This window comes from Artemia franciscana, chromosome 20, assembly GCF_032884065.1.
Source record: "Artemia franciscana chromosome 20, ASM3288406v1, whole genome shotgun sequence".
NCBI classification, from domain to species: domain Eukaryota; kingdom Metazoa; phylum Arthropoda; class Branchiopoda; order Anostraca; family Artemiidae; genus Artemia; species Artemia franciscana.
This window is the reverse complement of record NC_088882.1, coordinates 3,849,015-3,871,711: the sequence shown is the minus strand read 5'-3', so window position 1 is coordinate 3,871,711 and position 22,697 is coordinate 3,849,015. Positions and strand designations below refer to the sequence as shown.

General features: G+C 34.8%; 1 protein-coding gene across 1 annotated transcript in view; it reads left to right on the top strand.

Annotated features, from left to right (window-relative positions):
• LOC136040330 (stalled ribosome sensor GCN1-like) overlaps positions 1-22,697 on the top strand; it is a gene marked incomplete in the record, with an annotated part of 191,427 nt that overhangs the window by 5,748 nt on the left and 162,982 nt on the right. The window contains 3 exon segments of the mRNA XM_065724571.1: positions 7,372-7,498; positions 15,637-15,832; positions 20,102-20,269. Of these exon segments, the coding sequence (XP_065580643.1) occupies positions 7,372-7,498; positions 15,637-15,832; positions 20,102-20,269 (491 nt within the window).

Here is a 22,697-nt window from a genome sequence, read left to right as displayed (position 1 = left end):
ATTTTCAACTGAGGAGAGACCAGGGTCATGCTAAACCCCAGGTGTGGCTGGATTTTGGCTTTGTACATTTTTTTTTTTTTACCACACTCAGCCTCTTGGTGGTGAACATTCATTTTATAAGCCCCAGGACATGGTTTGCCTGCAGAACTTGAACTCATTTTCAACAGTGACACCCAAGTTCTTTTCCTCAAGGACTGCTGCAAGCTTGGTGTCACCTATTAGGTAAAGATGTTGAGATTTCTGTGCCCAAGATGTAGGACTCTGCATTTTGAAGTTTGAACTACAGACACCAATCTAATGACCATTTGGATTGTTTGTTCAAATTTTCCTGCATGGTTAACTGATTCTGGTTGTTTATGGTCTATCCCAGGAGCTTACAACCATCAGAAAATAATGTCAGATAAATTTTTAGATTAGTTTTACAGTCAGTGATGTAGAGGCTGAATAATGTGGGCCACAGGATGGTACCCTGTGGTGTTGTAATGATTGCAGGTAGGGATTTGAGATAAACAGCCATACCATTACTGTTGTAGACCAGCATCCTTTTAGTCACACCAGTAAGAAAGGCTTTCTTACCCACTTCACATGCTTCTAATTTCCAGAGCAGTTGTTGGTGCTGAACTTTGTCAACTTTGACTTGATCAAGCAATACTTTGTTGATGGGCAGGCTACTATTTAAAAATTTAGTCACAAATCATATGACCCTGTTAAATTGGTATCAAGTGAGTGGTATTTTCAAAAACCATTTTGGTAAATCAAAAACCATTTGGTGGAGTTCAGTTTTGTTATCATTTATTTATTAATACCAAATACGGTAGGCTTTCAAGCTTGTCGCACTAAACATAATAAATAGAAATTATTAAAATACTGACAACATAATACACACATACAAATCAATGGAAATAACAACTACAACAAACACTGACAAATAATACTATAAATTATTAAAGTTTCTGCTAGTTTGTTTATGTCATCTGCTAGAAATGTTTTAGGTGGAAGGTCATTCCATGGCTTCCATACCCTGCTGTAAAATGAATCTTGGCCTATTTTCCTTTTTGAAAGTGAGGGGTACAATTTCTGTGGGTGATAACGGGTCCTGTTAGTGTCATTAAATGTGAAGAACTGTGATGTACTTATATTATCAATGCCTTTGATTATACGGAATGTGTTAATAATGTCTGCCCTATCCCTTCGGAATTGAAGACTTGGCAATCCTAGCCTGTGCAGTCTATTTTCATATGGCAAATGTTTCAAATAAGGTACAAGCTTAGTTGCTCTTTGCTGTACCTTTTCAACCCTTGCTCTGTCTTTTTTATTCAATGGATACCATACTGACGAATTGTATTCAAGCATAGGTTGAACTGTTGATCTATAAATGGCAGTGAATGAACAGAGATTAAACTTATGGAAATTCCGTCTAAGACATAATAGCTGATAGTTTACCTTACAAGTTACTTCAGAGACATGCCTGTCAAACTTAAGACTAGAATCAAAATGAACACCAAGGTCACGGACATTTTCAACATGTAAAATTGAATGTCCAGCAAGATGGTATTGGTAACTTTGTTCTACTTTGCCGAAGTAATGGACTACCCTACACTTATTTTTGTTGACAAACATGGAGTTAACATTACACCAATTGTGCACTGCATCCAAGTCTTTTTGAAGCAACAAAGATTCATCTGAATTTGTCAAGGAGCAGTAAAGCTTTACAGAAAAGTACTCCAAAGTTCTGCCTCAGAAAAGGCAGAAAAGTACTGGACCAAGGCAACTACCTTGTGGAACGCCACTTAAAACCATCTCAGGAGAGGACAAAGCATCACCTACAATCACTTTGTGCATCCTGCCTGTTAGATAATCACCAATCCATTTCAACGTTCTGGCACCTAGGTGATATACCTCACACTTTTGAAGTAAAAGCAGAATGGAAATTTTATCGAACGCCATAGAAAAATCTATATAAATGTCAATCAAACATGAGACCTTCATCTGCCATCCTATGGAAGTCAGTAATTACTTCCAAAATCTGTGTATTACATGAACGTTTTCTACGGAAACCGTGTTAAGATGGATGCCAAAGAAGATTTGATTTGAAATAATTTTGTATACTCTTGACAATTAGTTTTTCCATAATTCTGGAAAAAAATTGAAGTGTTGGATATTGGTCTATAGTTTTTAAATTGTGTTTTTGTGCCAGTTTTATACAGGGGTTTAATTATTGTTTTTTTTCATGCCAAAGGGCAAGTAGCAGACGCCAGGCACAGATTATACAAACATGTCAGTGGTTCAGTGAGTACTATTGCATGCTCTTGGATCGTATGGTTTGAAAATTCATGAATGTCTGGTGATTTATTTGTGTCAAGATGCTTCAGGACCTCAAAAACTTGTTGATCATCAAAATCTATTGTGAAATTGGTAGAAAAAACAGGATCAATAGGAGTTTCACTGTGAGGTCATGTAAAAACAGATGAGAAAAGTTTATTGAAATGTTCAGCTTTTTCATTATTGTGGTCTATATTTGTCTGTGTTTCAGGGTCAGTGAATGAGGGTCAGTGAAGCTGACTATAAACTATAGTTGGAATAAACTTGTCTTGACCTACTACCAAAGCTTCATGAATCAGCTCAAATACCTCATTAACATTGTATTTATTCTCCCTCAACTGTTCCCTGATACATAATGATAAAATGAAATTTCGGAAAGACTCATAATCACCTTTAGTGTAATTATACTTAAGGGTCTGTTTTTAAGGAGTAGAATCATCACCTGAAGATTTTAACGACAGTTTAAGAAAGGCGTGATCACTTTTTCCTAACGGAGGTAGAATTTCAATATTTCTAATATTGTCAGGAGATTTTGTTATTACCAAGTCAAGGACAGAAGGAGTCGAATCATCCCGAAATCGTGTAGGCTCCTGAATGTGTTGGCATAGGTACGTGTCCTGCAATTTTTGAAGGAAATGATGCTCAAATGGTTGATTAGAAACCGAGGCTATTTGATTAAGTTGTTCGAGGTCATTATCTGACGTGTTTGTACAGCATGTCACATTATTTTTGTGATATCATATCTAACTGTGCTGGTTACAGAGGCATGACCTCAGAACCTCTTTGGTTCTGTTCTGGGTAAGCTGCAAATGTCTCTCCATAGTCCCTTGCAACATTCCAAGTCAAATTTATCAGGTTATATCTGCATTTCTTGAGTCACATGGTGTAATCACATTTAAATTTGTTCTAGATTGGTTGGCTGCAGAGGCCCTAGACCAGAACCTCTTTGGATTCAGTTTTTGAGTCAGCTGTAATTGCCTGGTCATAGTCCATCACAACCTTCCAAGCCAAATCTCTTAGTTTATTTCTGCATTTCTTTAACCTCTTATGGTGATTATTGCATTTAAATTTAAACATTTGTACCATTACCTTAAATTACATTTGCCAGCAATATGAAAAATCTTGTGTCCAGCAGCTTCAGTGATGATAGCTAGTCATCTTCAGCACCCTAAACAGTGCACCATGGTCTGTTGAGCCAGTCTCAGTCCATTGATGACTTGTATGCATACATGCTGGTTGAGGTCACTATTTTCTCACTAAGGGAATTCCAGAAGCTGAAAACTATATTTGAAAGGAACTTTTTCCTTAGTCTGGTGTTAGCTTGATTCTGGAAAAACTTATAAGGGCAATCATAAGGGTTAGATCTTAATGAAATTTGATACTTAGAAGGACCAACCATACCAACCGACCAATACCAACTATATCTGGTGACAATGGTGGGAGTTGGAGGGGGCAACCAGGAACCTTATGAAACGTTTAGAGTGTAGAGATCAGGATGAAACTTGGTGGGAAGAATAAGCACAATTCCTAGATACATTATTGACAAAACAGGACCAGATCCGCACATAACAAAATAATAAGATCAAGGAAAAAACAAGTGCAGAAAACGCAGCAAAACAAATGAAAAAATATCTATAAATTAAATAAAATTCAATAAAAGACCAAAAATTAGAAGAATGAAAATCAAGTACCTAACAAACAACAAAGTGTTATGATCATGAGTTTTCTTTGAATTGTCCAGTTGGAAAAGGCCTTTTTCTCTCTGCATAGATCACTGCATACTGGTTGCATACTCTCTGCATAGATCAATGCATGCATACTGGTTGAGGTCACCATTTTCTCACTAAGGGAGCTCTAGAAGCTGAAAACTTTATTTGAAAGGAACTTTTTCCTTAGTCTGGTGTTAGCTTGGTTCTGGAAAAACTTATAAGGGTGACTATGAGTTTTCTTTGAATTGTCCAGTCAGAAAAGGCCTTGCTCTCTCTGCATAATTCTATTTACTAGTTTTGGCTTGTATTATTACTAGTATGGAGTGTTTTAGGTTATACAAGCCAAGATTCTCAGGTTTTATTCTTTTCTACATTTATGGCAGTTGCTTTAAATTTTTTCTAAATTTTATCTAAGGACACAGATATGAAGAATAGATAAATTTGACTAGTACAAATTTTGCTGACTTTGTTAGTTTTTTTTCCTAATGGGCCTTATTTGGCATAATGTACCATCTTTAATGAAACTAAAGAACAATATGTAATTCAGCCCAAAAAACAGCCAACTGTTTGTGTAATCTATGGTGATACCTGGTTCCAGAACCAGGAATGCCTGGTTCTTATTCAGTGCTGTTTTCAGATATATTCACCCCTGTTGGAAATGTATCTCAGTCTCCCTTTCCCCTAATCCCTGGATGTGGCCCTTTGCTAGACACATACGTTTACTGTTTCTGGTTGGATTATCTGTATACTTATTTTATTTTCACTTTTTTCATTATTATTATTTCACTTTTTTTTTTCACTTTTTTCACTCACATTTTTATTTCACTTTTCACATTATCTGTATACTTATTTTATTTTCACTTTATTGCCACTTTATTAATATTAGTTTGAAAAAAGACACAAAACTTTTGCATATAGCCTAGAGCTATATCTAGGCATTATGATAATTTGTTTTGCCATTTTGTCAAAATTCAATGGTAAGTTAGAAAAATCATCTGTTCTAAACTTCATCATTTAACTTTTTCATTTTGCTATTTTCAATGTTGTCAATAGTTCAAGGCATTACAAAAAAATAAGGAGAAGCAAGTCTGAATTTTGAAATTGAATCAAGAAGTTTATGACATCCAGTTGAAAGAAATACATGCATTTTGAATTGTTTGAAGGGACATTGATTTTGAATTGAATGGTACATTTATATCTTAGTTTTACTACCAAAAATAACAATGAGGGGGGAGGGGGGCAGTATCCTCAGCTTAATTTGTTGTAATTACTGTTTGTTTTAATTATGGCTAGATTGTTCTTTATTTCAGGTTTCATGTTTATTCATAGTATTTCGGTTCATTATTATTTGGCACTTATTATATGGCTATGTTTGTGCTCTTTTTAGGTTTCAATTGTACTCTTTACTTTCCTCTGAAAAGATTTTAATTGGGAAGTGTTTCTTTCACTAAATTTCTATTCAGTTTTATATATGACAGCTTTATTATGGGTTAATTTTTTTGTAAAAAAATGTTTTTTTTTTGGAACTAACATCTTGGATTTTAACTTTAGATTGTAGTTCTGAAAATAATTTCCAACAATATTAAAATTTGCGTAAAACTTGTGAAGGATGGAAGGGGGTTTCAAAGCATGCATAGTTTTAGTGTGTATAATTTTTTACTTATGTTTTTAATTTCAAATTTGGAGTGAAAGGAGATGAGGATTTCCACACAAGTTGTAAATGCACATAATTTTTGGTCTTCTATTGGACTGAAGCAATTGTGACCCCATCCTGTAGACAAACTTAAATATGTACTTTTTATTGTGCATTAGGATCTCCTTGGCACTTTAACTTGCAGATGTAAGTGTCATGCCAATAAAATTTAAATTGTTTTTGGCTGTTTATCAGCCTGTTTTGTGCCCCCTTTTTTAAGGAAATCAAATTTTTGGATTTTTCTTTCTTGTGTTTTTGAATCCTTGTTGCCTTACAGATATAGGTTTCTTGCCAATTAGAAGAAAAGGCTTTTTAAGATAACATAGTTATCCAAGATAACATTGTCATTAGGCTTCTAATTGAAGAGCTCTTCCCATAAGCAGCTATAAAATTGCCTATGGAATTGAAGCCTTCTGCTTAGTTATTTGCTGAAAAGATAGCAGTAGGATTGCAGAGCTCATGGGCCAAGAAGTTGACAGTTGGAAGGAGGGGGCATTTGCTGGATAGACCGACTCAAGTTTCTAATTTGGTCATGCAATCATACAGATTCCAAATCCTTCCATGTTTTTTTTTAAAGGAAATGTATCCACACTGTTTTAGGTTCTTGGGTTCTGGATACCAGGATTCAGGATGACAGACTGCCAAAGATTGTCCTTGTTGGTCAACTGTCCAGGTCCAAACGAAAATAAGTTTGTTTATAAACAGAGCGGGAGGATGTCATAAGGGAAAATTTAAGGGAAATGCAAACTTCTTGGGAGGGTGTAAGGAGGGAGGCTTGTATGGAAGAGGAGTGTACATATCTGTGATAGTCTTGGGCAGATCGGTGCTCCAGTGAGTTAGTAGACGTAGTAGTGGTAATATGCTCTATTAAAAAGCATTTGGAAAGCGAAATTAATTTTAAGCAAGTAATTTGATAATTGCAAGGAATGGTAAAAGTCTTGGAAAGCAATATAATTTGTATTTTTAGAGAAACTTTTTGCTGAAAAATGGAAAAATGCTAAATTTTCAGCAAAAAACTCTTTCTGCTGAAAAATGGACTGTAGACTGAGTGGAGTTGTGAGAGGAGTGACCCAGTTTGGTCCTCCAGTCATGCATATTGAAAACCCTTGTGTAATTCCATTTCAAACAAGGCATAATATACCTATGTTTCAGCTAAAGGGTTGACAGTAAAGAGGTGGTGGAGTGTTGGAGGGGGCTTGGGACTGTGTTATGGGAGGGAGTCTTGGAGGGGGCTTGGGGGGCTATGTTGTTCAAATAACACATAGTGAAAATCGTGTTGTGTTTTGAATTTTGGCAAGGTGCTATTTTTCAACATTTCTGCAGAAATAGTAGACAACAGGAGAGGACTAATTGCAGCTGGAACAGGAATTGTTTCTGCTACAAGTCAAGACCTATTTTTGCACTGAAGTAGAACTTCCAAACTAGTATATACATGTGAAGAGTCTATCTTATGTGTTTATTTTTATGTAGTTGACCCATCTTTCAAGTCATTCAGTCGATGCTTTTATGTATTTTGTATTTTTTTTTAATTATATTATTTTTTATATTATATATATATTTTATAACATTTTATATTTTTGTATATTATAGTTTCAAATCTAGTAACCAAGTTTTGCTCAAAATATATTCTTTTTCTTTCTTTTTTAGTCTGAATTTCTGTTCAAAGATCTTCCATTTAAAATTCAAACCACTAAGCTCTCAGAGAGAAGACAGGTCTTTGAAGATATAAAGCTCTATCTACAGAATCAGAAAACTCCAGAAAAGGAAAAGGAAGGTTTGTTATATGAGTTACAGAGCACTTTGCTTCTTATGAAAAACAACAAAATTTTGCATTTTTCTAGATAGATTTTTAAGACAGAAATCTTTCAGGATTCTCAGACATGATGAATTTAATGATAGTGCTGTCACTGAGATCATGTCATTCTTTTGGATCTAGTATTTTCTGGATGAACTTTTAAGACAGAAGTCTTTCAGGGCTCTCAGACATCATGAATTAGATGGCACTGTTGGCACTGAGATCATATTAATAATTTTTTTATGTCTCCCCCCTTTTTGTAAATTATTTAAATTCTATTATAGTGAACTTTTGAGTGTTAGATTTCAAGGGAAAATTATCATTAGAGGACTAGAAGATTTGTTCTGGGGTCCTCAAGCATGATGAATAACTTGTGGGAAAACTGAGTGGTGAACCACTAAACCCTCTTAGTGAAGAAAATTCTTCAAAAATATAAAGTTTTTATCTACAGAATCAGGGAAATCCAGAAAAGGAAAAGAAACATTTCTTAAATGAGTAACATAAGTCAACATACAATGGTGATTAACCAATAGACAACAACAAAAAAATAAATAGATATGTACCCATTATTATACTTCTTAGGAAAAACAACATATTTTTTTTTTTTTTAGAAAAACCTTATCTATCTAGCAGATGTAAACTTCTTATTCAGAATTATGAAAATTTTGTTTTACTAAATCAGAGTTAAATTTAAAGTGAATAATTTTCAATATAAACAATTATGCCAAATCGTATAATTGATGTGTGTTGTGGAAGGAGTTGAGTGCTGAATATTGAATTAAATGGTGAATTGAGTATTGATCGTAAAGGAGATAGATAATGCCAAGTCATATGATTGATGTGTATTCATTCATTTAGATTGACGTGTGTTAAGGAAGGAGCTTAAAATTGAATATGGAATATTGAGTGTTGGGTGTAAAGTAGATAGACAATGCCAATTTATTTGAAGGATATGTTTTAATTCATTTTTATGTTTGTTAATGAAGGAGTTGTGGTTGAGTGTTGAGTTGATTATTGAGTGTCATGGAAATAGATAATGCCAATTCACATGATTGATGTTTTTTAAGGAAGGAATTGAGTGAAAAAGAGATAGATAATGCCAATTCTTATGATTGATGTATCTTCAAGTCATTTTAATTGATCTAATTGATTTAATTGATCTGCATTAAAAAGGAGTTGAGTCTTGAGCATTAAGTCAGTCGTCGTGGGGTACATGATGCTGTAGCTGTGTTTTGTTTTATCTATTTATTTTTTTAAAATCCTTCCTGAAGTAAAAGTAAATTTAATTTTTTTTTGTTTTTGTAGATTTATTTGATTATCCCTTCTCTATGTTATGCCCTGGCTTTCGGGGGGAGGGGATGTGCCTGTGTTACGTTTTTTGTTAATATTTGATATTAAGTAAAATAAACAAAAAAACTTATATAAGTCTCATACGGAATTGGTTTAATTGCTGTTTTTTATAATGACTCAAGTTGTTCACTTAACTAATTAAAGTTCGAAGAGGTTCACTTAATTAGTTCAATTAAGTATCTTTGATATTGGAAGCGATAAAATTCTAAATTAGGGACTATTCTTGGTATTAGAAATTGGTCAAGATACTAGGAGGAAACTCTCAGGAATGAATCCAAGGTCTTTAATGATCCCCTGGAAGGTATTTTAAAGTCCCCACCTCCATTCTTTCACCCTCAAACAGGCACCGACCATTGTTGACCTTTTGCAATCTTTTTGTTGCAAAAGTGAAGCTACTGCTCAAATAAGGCTAAAAAAAGTATTTGAGCCTCATACCTCTGGTCAATCCTGATTTATAAGGTGTTAAAAATCTGTAAATCTGTGTCCTAAATTTAGGAAAAAAACTTAACTTGGCTTAAAATTCTACTGAAACAATAGGAATTCCATTTTCGAAACCAGAGCGAAATTCTTGATTTCTGCTAAAAATTTGGCAGAAATCTGGTAGTGATTGAGTAACATCTACGATGTTTGCCTCACCAATGAAAAGAGACTCAAGACACCTGTGGGTGAGGGTGACCCATTTTGAACCCTTCTTCTAAAAGGCAACTTAAAAAATATTTTGTGTAAGAGCTAAAAGAAGCAAATAATTAAGATAATTGGATTATAAAAAGAATACTGAATTGCCTGAAGAATCTAAAGAAAAAAGTGAAAAAAACGTTCTAACGAAAGAAAATTGTTCCAACTAATTTTAATCTTTTTCAGAAGTTGGTAAATTTCTTCTCCTGGAAGTCTCATCAAGCTGAGATGAGAATCAAGCTCCAGAGACCAGATACCTCAACACAAAAATTTAATTAGTGGCAGGGGGGCATCGTCACCATGTATTTTGCCTGCTGTTGCATATTAACTTCCCTAAATATATCCTCAACCTTAACATCTTGTTTATGAAGTTCCTCTAACTGGTATCTAGTCCCAGTAAGATTTTCTTTTATTTGATGTCTTGCAAACAGGAAATCAGCTGTTCCCATTTGGGTGAGATGAATCCAGAAATTCCCATTACCCGTAATGGCTTTGGTAACCATTCATCTGTCCGACCTGTTAAGTCACAAAAGACATTCAGTCAGCTTGGTGTGAAGCTTCGGAATCCCTTCCTTTGTTTTTTTTTTGCATCTTACTTTTCTATGCCAATTTTATACCACTTTCTCATTGCTTCTTATTGCCGCTTTACAGCAGGTTCCAGTCAAGGCATTCCAGTTTATGGCATTACCTATCTCCTTTTCACTGAAAAATGTGACTGGGAAGTTCCAGTCTATGGCATGTCAGTGATGCCTAATAATTAACTGCTTTATTTTCTAGTTCATTAAAGGGGATTCCAGACTGTCCTGGAGCTCCTGTCAGTGTTTAAATTCTATTGGATGTTAGTTTGCTTAATTCTTCATAGCACTCTAATTAACAGTTTTTGCCCGCTCTTAGCATTCTCAATAAAAAACTTAAGTACCATAGACTGTGATGATTGCCTAAAACGACTTTAGTGTGCCACAATTAAATACCAGAATAAGCACAGGGATGTTTGGTCAGTTATGGAAAGCCTTGACATTTTCAAATCACCTCCTCTGTTCTTCCCCTGTGGTGTTACTATGATTCGAAATTACCCCCAAGAAGCTTCAACAACAATCTTCAAGCCCTTCAAGAATTCGTCATAACTCCTTCTCAATTTACCTCAAGGTTAACCCACGAATATTTAATTACAATGTTCAAAATATTTAAGAATTCGTCGTAATTCCTTCTCAATCTACCCCAAGGTTATTTCGAGGATCTTCACTCCTCAAGAATTCGTCGGAACTCGCTTCTCAAGTCATTCCATGGTTACCCCGAGAGTCTTTAACTACGATCTTCAAGTTTGTCAAGATTTCGTCCTAACTCCTACTCATTTTTACCCAAGGTTACCCTCAAGGCTAACCCAAGATTCTTTCCACAATCTTCAAGTTCTTCAGGAATTCTTTGTAACTCCTTCTTTATTAACCCCAAGGTTATCCCAAGAATCTTCTCTTTTCAAGAATTCGTCGTAGCTCCTTCTCAATCTACCCCAAGGTTATTTCAAGGATCTTCACTCCTCAAGAATTCGTCGGAACTCGTTTCTCAAGTCATTCCATGGTTACCCCAAGAGTCTTTAACTACAATCTTCAAGTTTGTCAAGATTTCGTCCTAATTCCTACTCATTTTTACCCAAGGTTACCCTCAAGGCTAACCCAAGATTCTTTCCACAATTTCAAGTTCTTCAGGAATTCATTATAACTCCTTCTTTGTTAACCCCAAGGTTATCCCAAGATCTTCTCTTTTCAAGAATTCGTCGTAGCTCCTTCTCAATTTAACCCTAGATTGCGCTTAAGGTTACCCCAAGGATCTTCTAGGTCTTCAAGAATTCGTCCTAACTCGCTTTCCAAGCTATTCCAAGGATGCCCTAAGAATCTTTAACTACGACCTTCAAGTTCTTCAAGATTTCGTCCTAACTCCTCCTCATTTTACCGAAGGTAACCCTCAAGTTCTTTAAACTTCAAGTTCTTCAAGAATTCGTCGTAACTCCTTCTTAATTTACCCCAAGGCTGCCTTCAAGGTTTTCCAAGGATCTTCAAGGTCTTCAAGAATTCATCGTAACTCGCTTCTCCAGTTATTCCAAGACTACCCTAAGAATCTTCAACTGCGATATTCAAGTTCTTCAAGGTGTCGCCCTAATTCCTTCTCATTTTACCTCAAGGTAACCCTCAAGACAACCCCAATATTCTTTAACTACATTTTTGAAGTCCTTCAAGAATTCGTCGTAACTTCTTCCTAATTTACCCAAGAATCTTCAACTACAATTTTCAAGAAATCTTCAGAACTCTTTCTCAATTTACTCCACGGTTGCTCTCAAGGTTACCCCAAGGATCTTCCAGGTCTTCTAGAATTTGTCATAACTCGCTTTTCAAGTTGTTCCAAGGTTATACCCCAAGAATCTTTTACTACATTCTTCATGTTCTTCAAGAATTCATCGTAACTCCTTCTTAATTTACCCCAAGCCTATCTCATGAATCTTCAACTTCAGTCTTCGAGCTATTTAAGAATTCGTCATAAGTCCTTCTCAGTTTTTTCATTATAAGCATCTTCTGCAGACATTTTTGAAAAGTTTAAGATTGAGATTGTCAAAGATGGTTACTTAGCCAATACGCCTTTTGTATCAGAGGTTCCTGGAGAACTCTAAAGGCTCCTGAAACGTTTCCCACAGAAGGGAGATTTAAAGTGTTACAGAACCATCGACATCGAAATAAAAGTATTTTTCGGCCCCTCGACCCATCTTGGGTCAACCCCTGCAGGGGTTGGTTGCAGTCACTAAAATCAATTTTTTTCACTTTTATTTTAGTCTGTAACTTTTTATTTGAAATCGTCACTAAAGTCACTTTTTTTGCCGTTTCAAAATTCGATTTAGTTAGTGCTTATTTAGTGAGGTAGAAGAATAATGTAAAACGAATTGGACAACAGCGTGAAACCTGTTGAAAATTAGTAATGCTAATATGACACAAGAGTATAATAAAAATAAGAATCATCCCTTTGATTTAATATATTCATTGAATTTAAGTCGATGTAAAAACCATCGCCAAGTCAAGTTAATAAAATTATTTGGGTCCAAACTAGTTGCAATTTTGTCTTCCCTCGCCCCAATTAAGCCGCCTGAGCTTTAAGTCCTCGCTTAGAAGGAGGGCAAGGACCCTCCACCAAATTTTAAAAGAATTCTATAAGTCTGGCCCACCCAAAAAGAGAGTAAAAGAAGAAAATGATAACCCTTAATGATAAGCTCAGAAAGTTTGCCTCTTTGTGGCATAATGAAATGTTCATTTTGTTTTTTAAGATTATTTGCTTTTCTGAAATGGGCATCGAAGAGGTGAATATAGTGAAAAATATAGCGAAAAAGTGAATCTAGTGAAAAAAGAGGTGAATATTTGCGACACAAAACAAATAAAAACATGTCTTTAAACCTTTTATTGACCCCAAAATTCTTCAGTCGTAAAGTATACGAAAGATACGCTACCTTGTCGAATATTTTATAGTTTCCATTCCCCCCGCCCCCCGTAATTTTGCCCTCCTGATCCGTCAGTGTTCAGTTGCTGCAAATTGGAAAACTGGCTTTTAATAGTTTTATGGACAAAGGTAATTTTTCACATTGTAAAATAAATTGTATCCTTACTTCAAATGTGACTCTTGAGATGGGGCTGCAAACCCAGATATCCAGGTTTTTAGCCATGGATGATCAGTTGTACTATTTTTGAATCGGACCGATTTTTGAGGCATTTCAGGCTCTATTTTGAAAATCTTGAAACTTGTTTTTGTTACTCCTAAACACTGTTTTGTTGGATGTGGCTAACAGTGACCTCTCTTGAAGCAGTTTCCATTCTGAATAATATTGGATTCTACTCAGAAAAAAAAAGAGTATGTTTAAACATATTTTTACTCTCGGTAATAATGAGCCAGGATTCGCCCTTATTAGGTAACCATGATTGTACTGCAGTAGTAAAACCTTGTTATTTTTGTTACTTTCCCATTTACTTCTTATAATGAATGATAAGAAAAAACGAATGCCTGAAATATTAAGATTTTACCCTCCACATCCACAGCCAAACTGGAAGACCCCCCCAGCCAAACTGGAGGGCTCTCCCGGAGGCAAAATATAAGAAAAAAATAGTGACTTGGACCTGTGTCTGCTTTCTGAATGCCTCTGAATAGTCACTTTTTCTGAATAAAAACTAGGCTAACTAGGCGAAAAATAACATTAATTACATGTACTCCACTGTAAATATAGCTTATTTACAAACTTTAACGGTGTGCTGCATTTCATAATTACTGTCTCTTTTTGTTCTCTGCATACAATTCTCCATATTTTTGGCTACATTGCTACATTGGCTTCTAATTTGAAGTAAATATTTCAACTAGTACGAAATAATCTATGCGCTTGAGGCTCCGCCTCATGAATAGCAATTTGGTGTGCATTCTCCTCTACTGGAAACTAAATGTCCAACAGGAGAAACGCGTCTTAGCCTCTGAAAACATGTGACTTTGAAGGACACTGAACATATAGTGGCAGGAAAAGGGCACAGAGGTAGGAGTTGGCCAGAAAAGCGATCAACAATTAGTTAGTGCCCTTTTGAAATGTGGCCACGTCCTTCTAGTCATTTTTGTCACTTTTTGAATGGAAAAGGCGCTAAAGTTCTTGCACATGTCGTTTTAGCCGATCCCTGTTCATACCTTAAAAGTAGTATTCAGTATGATCATTCTTTTGGTTGCACTGTCAAATTGTGCGCCATCTTAAACTGTTTAAAACTTAAACTGGTCTTTGGTATTTTGAAATTTAGATCGCCAGTGTTGCCACATTGAATATTCAAAAGGAATTAGCAAAACTAATTAGTCCAATGTGACAATGATTTTTGCCTATAAAACTTAAAGGACTAACAATTTATTGGTTCCCAGAGACAAGTACACCTTCAAAGTTACAACGGTAAAATTCTAGTTAATTGACTTCTTGTTATCTCGGAAAGGGTTTAGGTTAGAAAAATGAAACTTTCAGGGATGGGTCTACAGGCTAAAGTATGTCCCGGGAAGGTATTTTAAAGTACCCAGCTCCACTCCTTCTCCCTCTATAGGGCCCTGAGATTTGCCTACATGACAGGTCTATATACCTATTGAAATTTTGACAAAACAACATTTTACCTTAATTTTCAGTTACTAGTTGCTTTTTCTCTGCCTTTAGTTCTGAAAATGCAATTCCTGGTATTTGAGTAGGATTTTGAGCCATATCAATGTTGTTTTTTTTTCAAAATTTAGGAAATGTATTTGCATATCTTTAAAACCTTATAAAATGGAATTGAGCAAAGATATGAAGCTGAAAACAATTTTGTTGTACTTTATTCAAGCAGAAGATCTATTTTGCAAGGTTTCACTTTTATAACACACATATTTTTGAAGGTCATTAAAGGTCAAGGCCCTCTAGAGGGAGAAGGAGTAGAGGTAAGTACTTCAAAACAAATTCCCAGGATATACTTTAGTCTGTAGATTCATCCTTGAAAGTTTCATTTTCTTAACCCAAACCCTTTCTGAGATAGCAAGAAGTCAATTAACTAGAATTTTACTGTTACAACTTCTTAAGGTGTCTGACCTTAAGATTTTTTAACTGCGTTTTTCTTTTTTTTTAATTGGCATTCGCTACTACCAGAAACTACCTAATTGCATATGGAGTTCTATTTCATTAAAAATTATATTTATGATTACTACTAATTGCTAAAAATATATATAATTGTGTAAGTTTACACCACTTCAAATAATTATGGTTTTATTTTCATTGTCCTCGGTACTTTAAAAGTTTACAGACCAAAAAATTCTCCATTAGAGTTGCATTTGAGGTAGGGGATTATTTCTAAATGTCTAGGCTACATGCCGTGTTTTTTTAGGATATACAGTAGTCCCATACTTGTAGCTAGCAATATAAGATAAACTTAAATGCTAACTTATAGATTGAACGGGTATTGATGCTGGTAATTTTTCAACACAAGTGTTGAAAACATGTATCAGCAATAAAAGATATAAGCGTAGCATAAGATGGCCTAAATCTTTAAAAGATAAGTGTAGCCTACAATTCTTTTTTTTAGGGGTGCCAGAGGGCATCATTAGAGGACTCTGTAAGATTGCTACGATTGTCTTACCGCAGTACGTGAACAATAGAAGTAGGTCGTTATTGAATTCACTAGTAACTGAATTATTAGAGTTGTACCCTGGACCAACTTGCAAGTATTTGACTGCGGCTATTAGTGACTATGCAAAGCAAATCCGAAATTATGTTCCAAGGTAAGTTTTTTTCCTTAATAGGTCTTAAAATTTTCTTGGAAAATTTTGTAGACAAATGTAACTAGTAAGCAAATATCTTGATTCTTAAAGGAAGAAGCTGACAAAACGATTAAGAACTTTTAAAATTTAGTATTAGAAAACTGCTATGCAAAGTAAATCAGAAATTAAAACAGTTCAAAATAGGGGTGAAACGTTTTAATTGACAGTGAACAGATATAAAATTTTTTAACTGGGTATTTCGAACACATATACAGTGTTCATCATCAGCAGTAAAACTAAAGGTTTCATCCCTTTAAAGGTTCAAATAAAACTCAATTAAAATGTTTCATCCCTATTTTGAACTGTTTTACTTTCGTCATGGAAAGGCACTTTGGTCTTCGAAGTTATCTAAATAAGAAATTATGTTCCAAGGTATGTTTTTTTTTCTCTAGCAGATCTTAATATTTCTTGAAACATTTTGTAAACAAAAATATGATTAGTAAGCAAATATCATGATTCTTAAAGGGAGAAATTGACGAAACGGATAAAACATTTTAAAATTTAGCAAAAGAAAACTGCTTTGCAAAGTAAATCAGAAATTATGTTCCAAAGTAAGTTTTTTTCCTGGATAGGTCTTAAAATTTCTTGAAAAATTTTGTTAACAAATGTAACTAGTGAGCAAATATCTTGATTCTTAAAGAAAGAAACTGATAAAACGATTAAAAAATTTTAAAATTTAGCAGTAGAAAACTGGTATGCAAAGTAAATCAGAAATTATGTTCCAAGGTATTTTTTTCTCTAACAGGTCTTAAAATTTCTTGAAACATTTTGTAGAAAAAACATGACTAGTAAGCAACAATCTTTATTCTTAAAGGGAGAAATTAACAAAACGGATAAAAACTTGAAATCTAGCAATAGAAACTGCTATGCAAAGTAAATCATTAATTATGTTCTAAGGTAAGTTTTTTTTCCTGAGTAGATCTTAAAATTTCTTGGAAAATCTTGTAAACAAATATAACTAGTAAGCAAATATCTTGATTCTTAAAAGAAGAAACTCGTCCTTAGACGATGAAAATTAGTAGGCGTGTCAGGGACCTGCACAAATTGACTTGATAGCAGTCGTTTTCCCGAATCGACCATCTGGGGGGGGGGCTAGAGAGAGAGGAAAAAATAAAAAATTAGAGGTATTTTTAACTTACGAATGGGTGATCGGACCTTAATGAAATTTGATATTTAGAAGGACCTCGTGTCTCAGAGCTCTTATTTTGAATCCCGACCGTATCTAATGTTATTAGTCCTAGGTATGTGATTGACATAATCGGGCTGAATCCGCTCTCTTTGTGGGAGTTGGGCGGGGGGAGGGTGTTAATTCGGAAAAATGAGAAAAATTGAGGTAATTTTAACTTAAGAACAGGTGATCAGATCCTAATGAAATTTGATATTAGAAGGAACTCATGTCTCAGAGGTCTTACTTTAAATCCTGACCAGATCTGGTGACATTGGAGGGAGTCGGAGGAGGAAATCGGAAATCTTGGAAAACGCTTAGAGTGGAGAGATCGGGATGGAACTTAGTTTGTAGAATAAGCAAATGTTGTAGATACGTGATTGACGTAACCGGAATGGATCCGCTCTTTTTGAGGGAAGTTAGGGGGGGCCCTGTGCTTTGGTGAATTCGATACTTCTGGACGTGCTAAGACGACGACCAGGCGTGTCAGGGACCTGCACAAATTGACTTGATAAAGTTGTTTTCGCTGATTTGACCATCTGGGGGGCTGAAGGGAGAGGAAAAATTAGAAAAAATGCGGTATTTTTTAACTTATGAGTGGGTGATTGGATCTTAATGAATTTTGATATTTAAAAGGACCTCGGGTCTCAGAGCTCTTATTTTAAATTCTGAACGGCATTAAGCCTCTGATCTTCCTTTTAAATCAATCTGTTGATTCTTATAATTTTGCTAGAGCTCATGCCATGTGAGCTCTTGGCTATTGGCTCTTCTGACCTCGTCATAAGTGCCATATGAGCTCTTAGCTCCTATTCTTTTTTTAGATAAACCGATTTATTGTCTAAGCATTTTTATCTAAAAAAAAATAAAATAAAGATTTAAGCTCTAATATAGAAGCGATTTTTTTTTTAGTTTCTTCCAACATAGTATAATTTGGTAGTTTTTGCAGTTTAGCAGTAGTAGTATTACGTAACTACCGAAAAATAATCATAAATACACAAATATTCACAAACACGAAAATCAAGTATTTTATAACGATGCAATTTACCACTTTCTTTATTTAAAAAGAAATAACAAATAAATTAACTAATGGGTAGAACCTGATAAGCCGATACGTTAACTAAACATTTTCATCTAAAAAAATAAAGTAAAGATTTAAGCTGTAACACAAAAAGTTTTTTTTTAGTTTCCTCCAACATTGTGTAATTTGATAGTTTATAGAGTTTTTTTTTAGAGTAGAAAGCGGAAGTATTGAGAAATGGCTGGGAAAATGAACATAATAATTTAATCAATTTACTTTTCATTGCAGAATTGTATTAGTTTACTAACTACCAAATGACAAATACACACCTATTCACCAATAGAAAAATGTTAATTTTGTTAACGATTTTTGAATTTACCATCTTTTGTTTGTGTTTCATATAAATAAATAAATGATGGCATGTGCAGAAAATGATAAATCGATATATATATTTTTTATATAACAAAAGTTAAGCTGTATTTGCAGAAGATACTGTAAATTTTAATTTCTTCCAACACATAATTTAGTGATTTTTACAGTTTTCTGAGAACAGGAAACGGAAGTAGTGAGATACGGGAAGGTATGGAAAACGAACATTATAATTCCTATGAAATATATTGTTCAATACAGAAGTGTATAAGTATACTAATCTATTATATTATACCACAAATGCACCAACAGAACAATCTAAAGATTTTAGTATTGACGCATTTTCTGAAAATGTGTTTAAAGACTTCTCCGCTTTTTTATTTTCTGTTTTGTTTTGTATAATTATAGTGTATTAAGTATGCTATTCAAAAGTTACAGCTACACAAATTTTTACAAATAAAAAGTGGTAAATATTTTTGGATTGAAGCAATATCGTAAATGCATTTAGAACACGAAGAACACGAAATTAGAATATTTCGGCATCTTTGGCCCTTACTATGTCTATTCATACCTTTTTTTTTGGTTGTTTCAAAATTATGAACTTTTAGGGCAGTACCACATTTTCGTCAATGTTGCCACCTTGTACGGTGAAAATGAATAAACGAAACTGATTGGTCAAATTTGACAACGGTCTGTGTTCATAAAAATTGAAACCTTAACAAATCTGTTGATCTTCAAAGACCACTGAACCTTAGAAAAAAAGCTACATCGTCTTAGGCTATTTGGTGCTTTATGTTTTTAGCTTATTTTTGCTGATTTTTCCATGCTGATTATTTTTGCATACAGTTCTGCCAAAAACTGCACAATTAAATATGATTTTTTAAAAAGATATATATAAGGTTGTGTAATTTTTCACTTAACCATTTTTAACTATGCGATGTCATTCTCACTGCTTTGTATGCTCTAGGACAGTGGTTCTCAGAAAGTGGCACGCGTACCTTATGGGAGTACGCAAGAACTTTTCGGTACGTGACCGGCCATTATGTTTTCATGTTTTACGCGACCGGCATGCTATATGTTTTTAGCTTATTTTGCTGATTTTTCCCCCATGTTCTTTTTTTCAAAATTTGGCATCCAGTTCTGCCAAAAGCTGTGCAACTACATATGCTTTTTTAAAAGATGTATGTAATTTTGTGTAATTTTTCACTTAATCAATTTTAACCGTGCGATATCCTTTTCACTGTCTTGTATACTCTAGGGTAGTGGTTCTCAAAAAGTGGCACGCTTACCTTATGGAGATACGCAAAAACTTTTAAGGGGTACGCGACCGGTCAACAAAAAAACAAAAAAAAAACAACAAACAACCCTTTAACTCTAGGACTGGCAATTTTACTTATATTTTAGCTATAGTTTTCTTAGTACCAGTAACTGAAAAGATGTACCTAAAATGTTTTGCAGGTAAAAAGGGGTACAGTGTTTAAATAAGTTTGAGAAACTGATCTAAGACATTCACTTCTATTTGTTTTAATTAATTTTTGATTTTTGTCTTGTTTTTTTTAAAGCCATTTTGTTTTATTTTCTCATTTCAGTAAGTGATCATGTTCAACCATGTAGTTGAATTTAAATTAAGGTATAATTAAGGTATATGCAAATTAAGGTATATTTTTCATCATTTTAGTCGACAAAGCGCTGAAGAAGCAAGCTTTGTTCTACTCTGGACTACCAAGATTCTTCGCAAGAGAAACATTTCGGATGATATTTTGAAGCCGCTGATAGAAGCTCAAGGAATTATGTTTCTTCACGTTAAGTCTACCAACATGGAAAAGTCAAGAATCAAAATGTATAATAGGTATATAAATTTTGTATCTCTTAGGAGCACTAGTTAACAAAATTGTAGGAAGGGAGGGGGTATTTTTTCTGTTTTTAAAATAAAAATACGAAATGGTATTTTGTAAAGTCTGCAGGGGGTGGGGGGTAATTTTTTTTCTGCGATTGTTTCAATGAAAATACCAAACAAAGGTATTTCTTAAAATCGAGCGGAAGGGACAATTGCTACCCCTCGCAATTGGCGCCCCCGGTATGTATATAACATATTGTGTCAATTTTATTTTCGTTTCGTCTTAGAAAATAATGGTGATAGCAGTAATGATGTAATAATAATAAATGAAAACCGGAAAAAATATAGGTTTAAATATTTATCCGCTCCGACTCTTCTTAATATGAAAAATGTCTCTGATAGCATTCTGAAGCTTCTGATAGAAGTTTAAATTATTCTGTTTTGTCACGCCTAGTCAATGAGCATGGGAAAGTTAAGACTTAAAATATACCAAAAAATGTATTTTATTGACAAAATACAAGCACAGAATGAAAAAAAGTACAGAAATACACAAAACAAAACAACGAAAGATTGACTACGCTCAGTGAGTAATTTTTGGTGCACGACTTGCACAATCAAGCTCCCGAATTCTTCGTCGTCCATCGATGATGAAAAAGGCAGCAAATCTCTGTATCCTGTGTAGGGTAGAAGATTCATCATATTGAGAGCCCCTGCATCGTAATGTTGCTTTTTGTGAGAGCATTTCCGCTCGTAATGCCACCTGTTTGTAGTTGCAAGATGAAGCTCCTATGTACTTCATGAGATTCCATGGTGAAGAAAATTGACGATAAGTCGTTTTGTAATGCGCGATGACAACAGTTAAAGATTCAGAATTCTTCATCGTCCATCGATGATGAAAAAGGCAGCAAATCTCTGTATCCTGTGTAGAGTAGAAGATTCATCATATTGAGAGCCCCTGCATCGTAATGTTGCTTTTTGTGAGAGCATTTAGGCTCGTAATGCCACCTGTTTGTAGTTGCAAGATGAAGGTCCTATGTACTTCATGAGATTCATTGGTGAAGAAAATTGACGATAAGTCGTTTTGTAATGCGCGATGACAACAGTTAAAGATTCAGAATTCTTCATCGTCCATCGATGATGAAAAAGGCAGCAAATCTCTGTATCCTGTGTAGAGTAGAAGATTAATCATATTGAGAGCCCCTGTATCGTAATGTTGCTTTTTGTGAGAGCATTTCCACTCGTAATGCCACCTGTTTGCAGTTGCAAGATGAAGCTCCAGAGTACTTCATGAGATCCATTGGTGAAGAAAATTGACGATAAATCGTTTTGTAATGCGCGATGACAACAGTTAAAGATTCAACACATAGATGTCCACCAATGCTATCGTTCGAAAGGTACTTCCACTTGCAATGGTACCTGTTTGCAGTTGCACGATAAAGCTCGGGAGCTCTTCATGGTACTTCACCACAACGCTGCTACTAACAGGTTTATAATCACGCTCTGAAGTTCTCTATGGTAGTCCGCCCCAATTGTGCCCTCATAAATTTACTTCCAATAGCAATACTGCATGTTCAGAGTTGCACAATCGAAACCCGGAGTTCTTCATGATATTTAGCTGCAATGCTGCCTTTATTAATATGCTTCCGCTGGCTATAGTACTTCGCTGTAATGCTGTCTTCATAAAGGTACTTCCACTCGCAATACTACCTACTCGCAGCTGCAAAATCAAGCTTCGGAGTTCTTCATGGTACCCAACCGCAATGATGCCTTCATAAAGATACTGCCACTCGCAATACTGCCAAATCAGGATTGCACGATCAAACCCCTAAGCTCTTCATGGTACTTCGCTGTGATGTGGGCTTTATAAAGACACTTCCGATTGTGGTACTGCCTACTCAGAGTTGCACAATCAAGCCTTGAGTTCTTTATGAGACTCTACCGCAATACTCCCTTTATAAAATACTTCCATTCACAATACCACCTGCTCGCAGTTGGGCGATCAAGCTCCAGAGTTGGTGGTACGATTGACGAAGAATTTTGGTAAATTCTTCTCTTCTGCTCCTGCTTTAAACTCAAGGCTCATCCAACAAAGGCCACAATCCTGCCTTTTAAAAGCTACAAATAAGCTGGATGATTGCAGCTTTTAGTGATGTAGCTTGCATGATTGCAGCATTTGACTGCTACGAATGTGTATATGCTCTGATTGTTTTGATTGTTTTTCGTAGTTTTTGGGTAGTTGGCGCTTCTTGAATAAACTTTTCCATGAAATTGAGTATTCAAATGAAATTTGATGAGTTTCAAGAAAAAGTAGAAAATGATGACTTTATTTTAAGAATGCTTAAAACAGTTTCTTGAAGATTGTATTTTCATGGAAAAGTTTGGTGAAGAGAATATTTATGGCTTGCACAAACTTCGTAATTTTGCAAGACTTTTAACC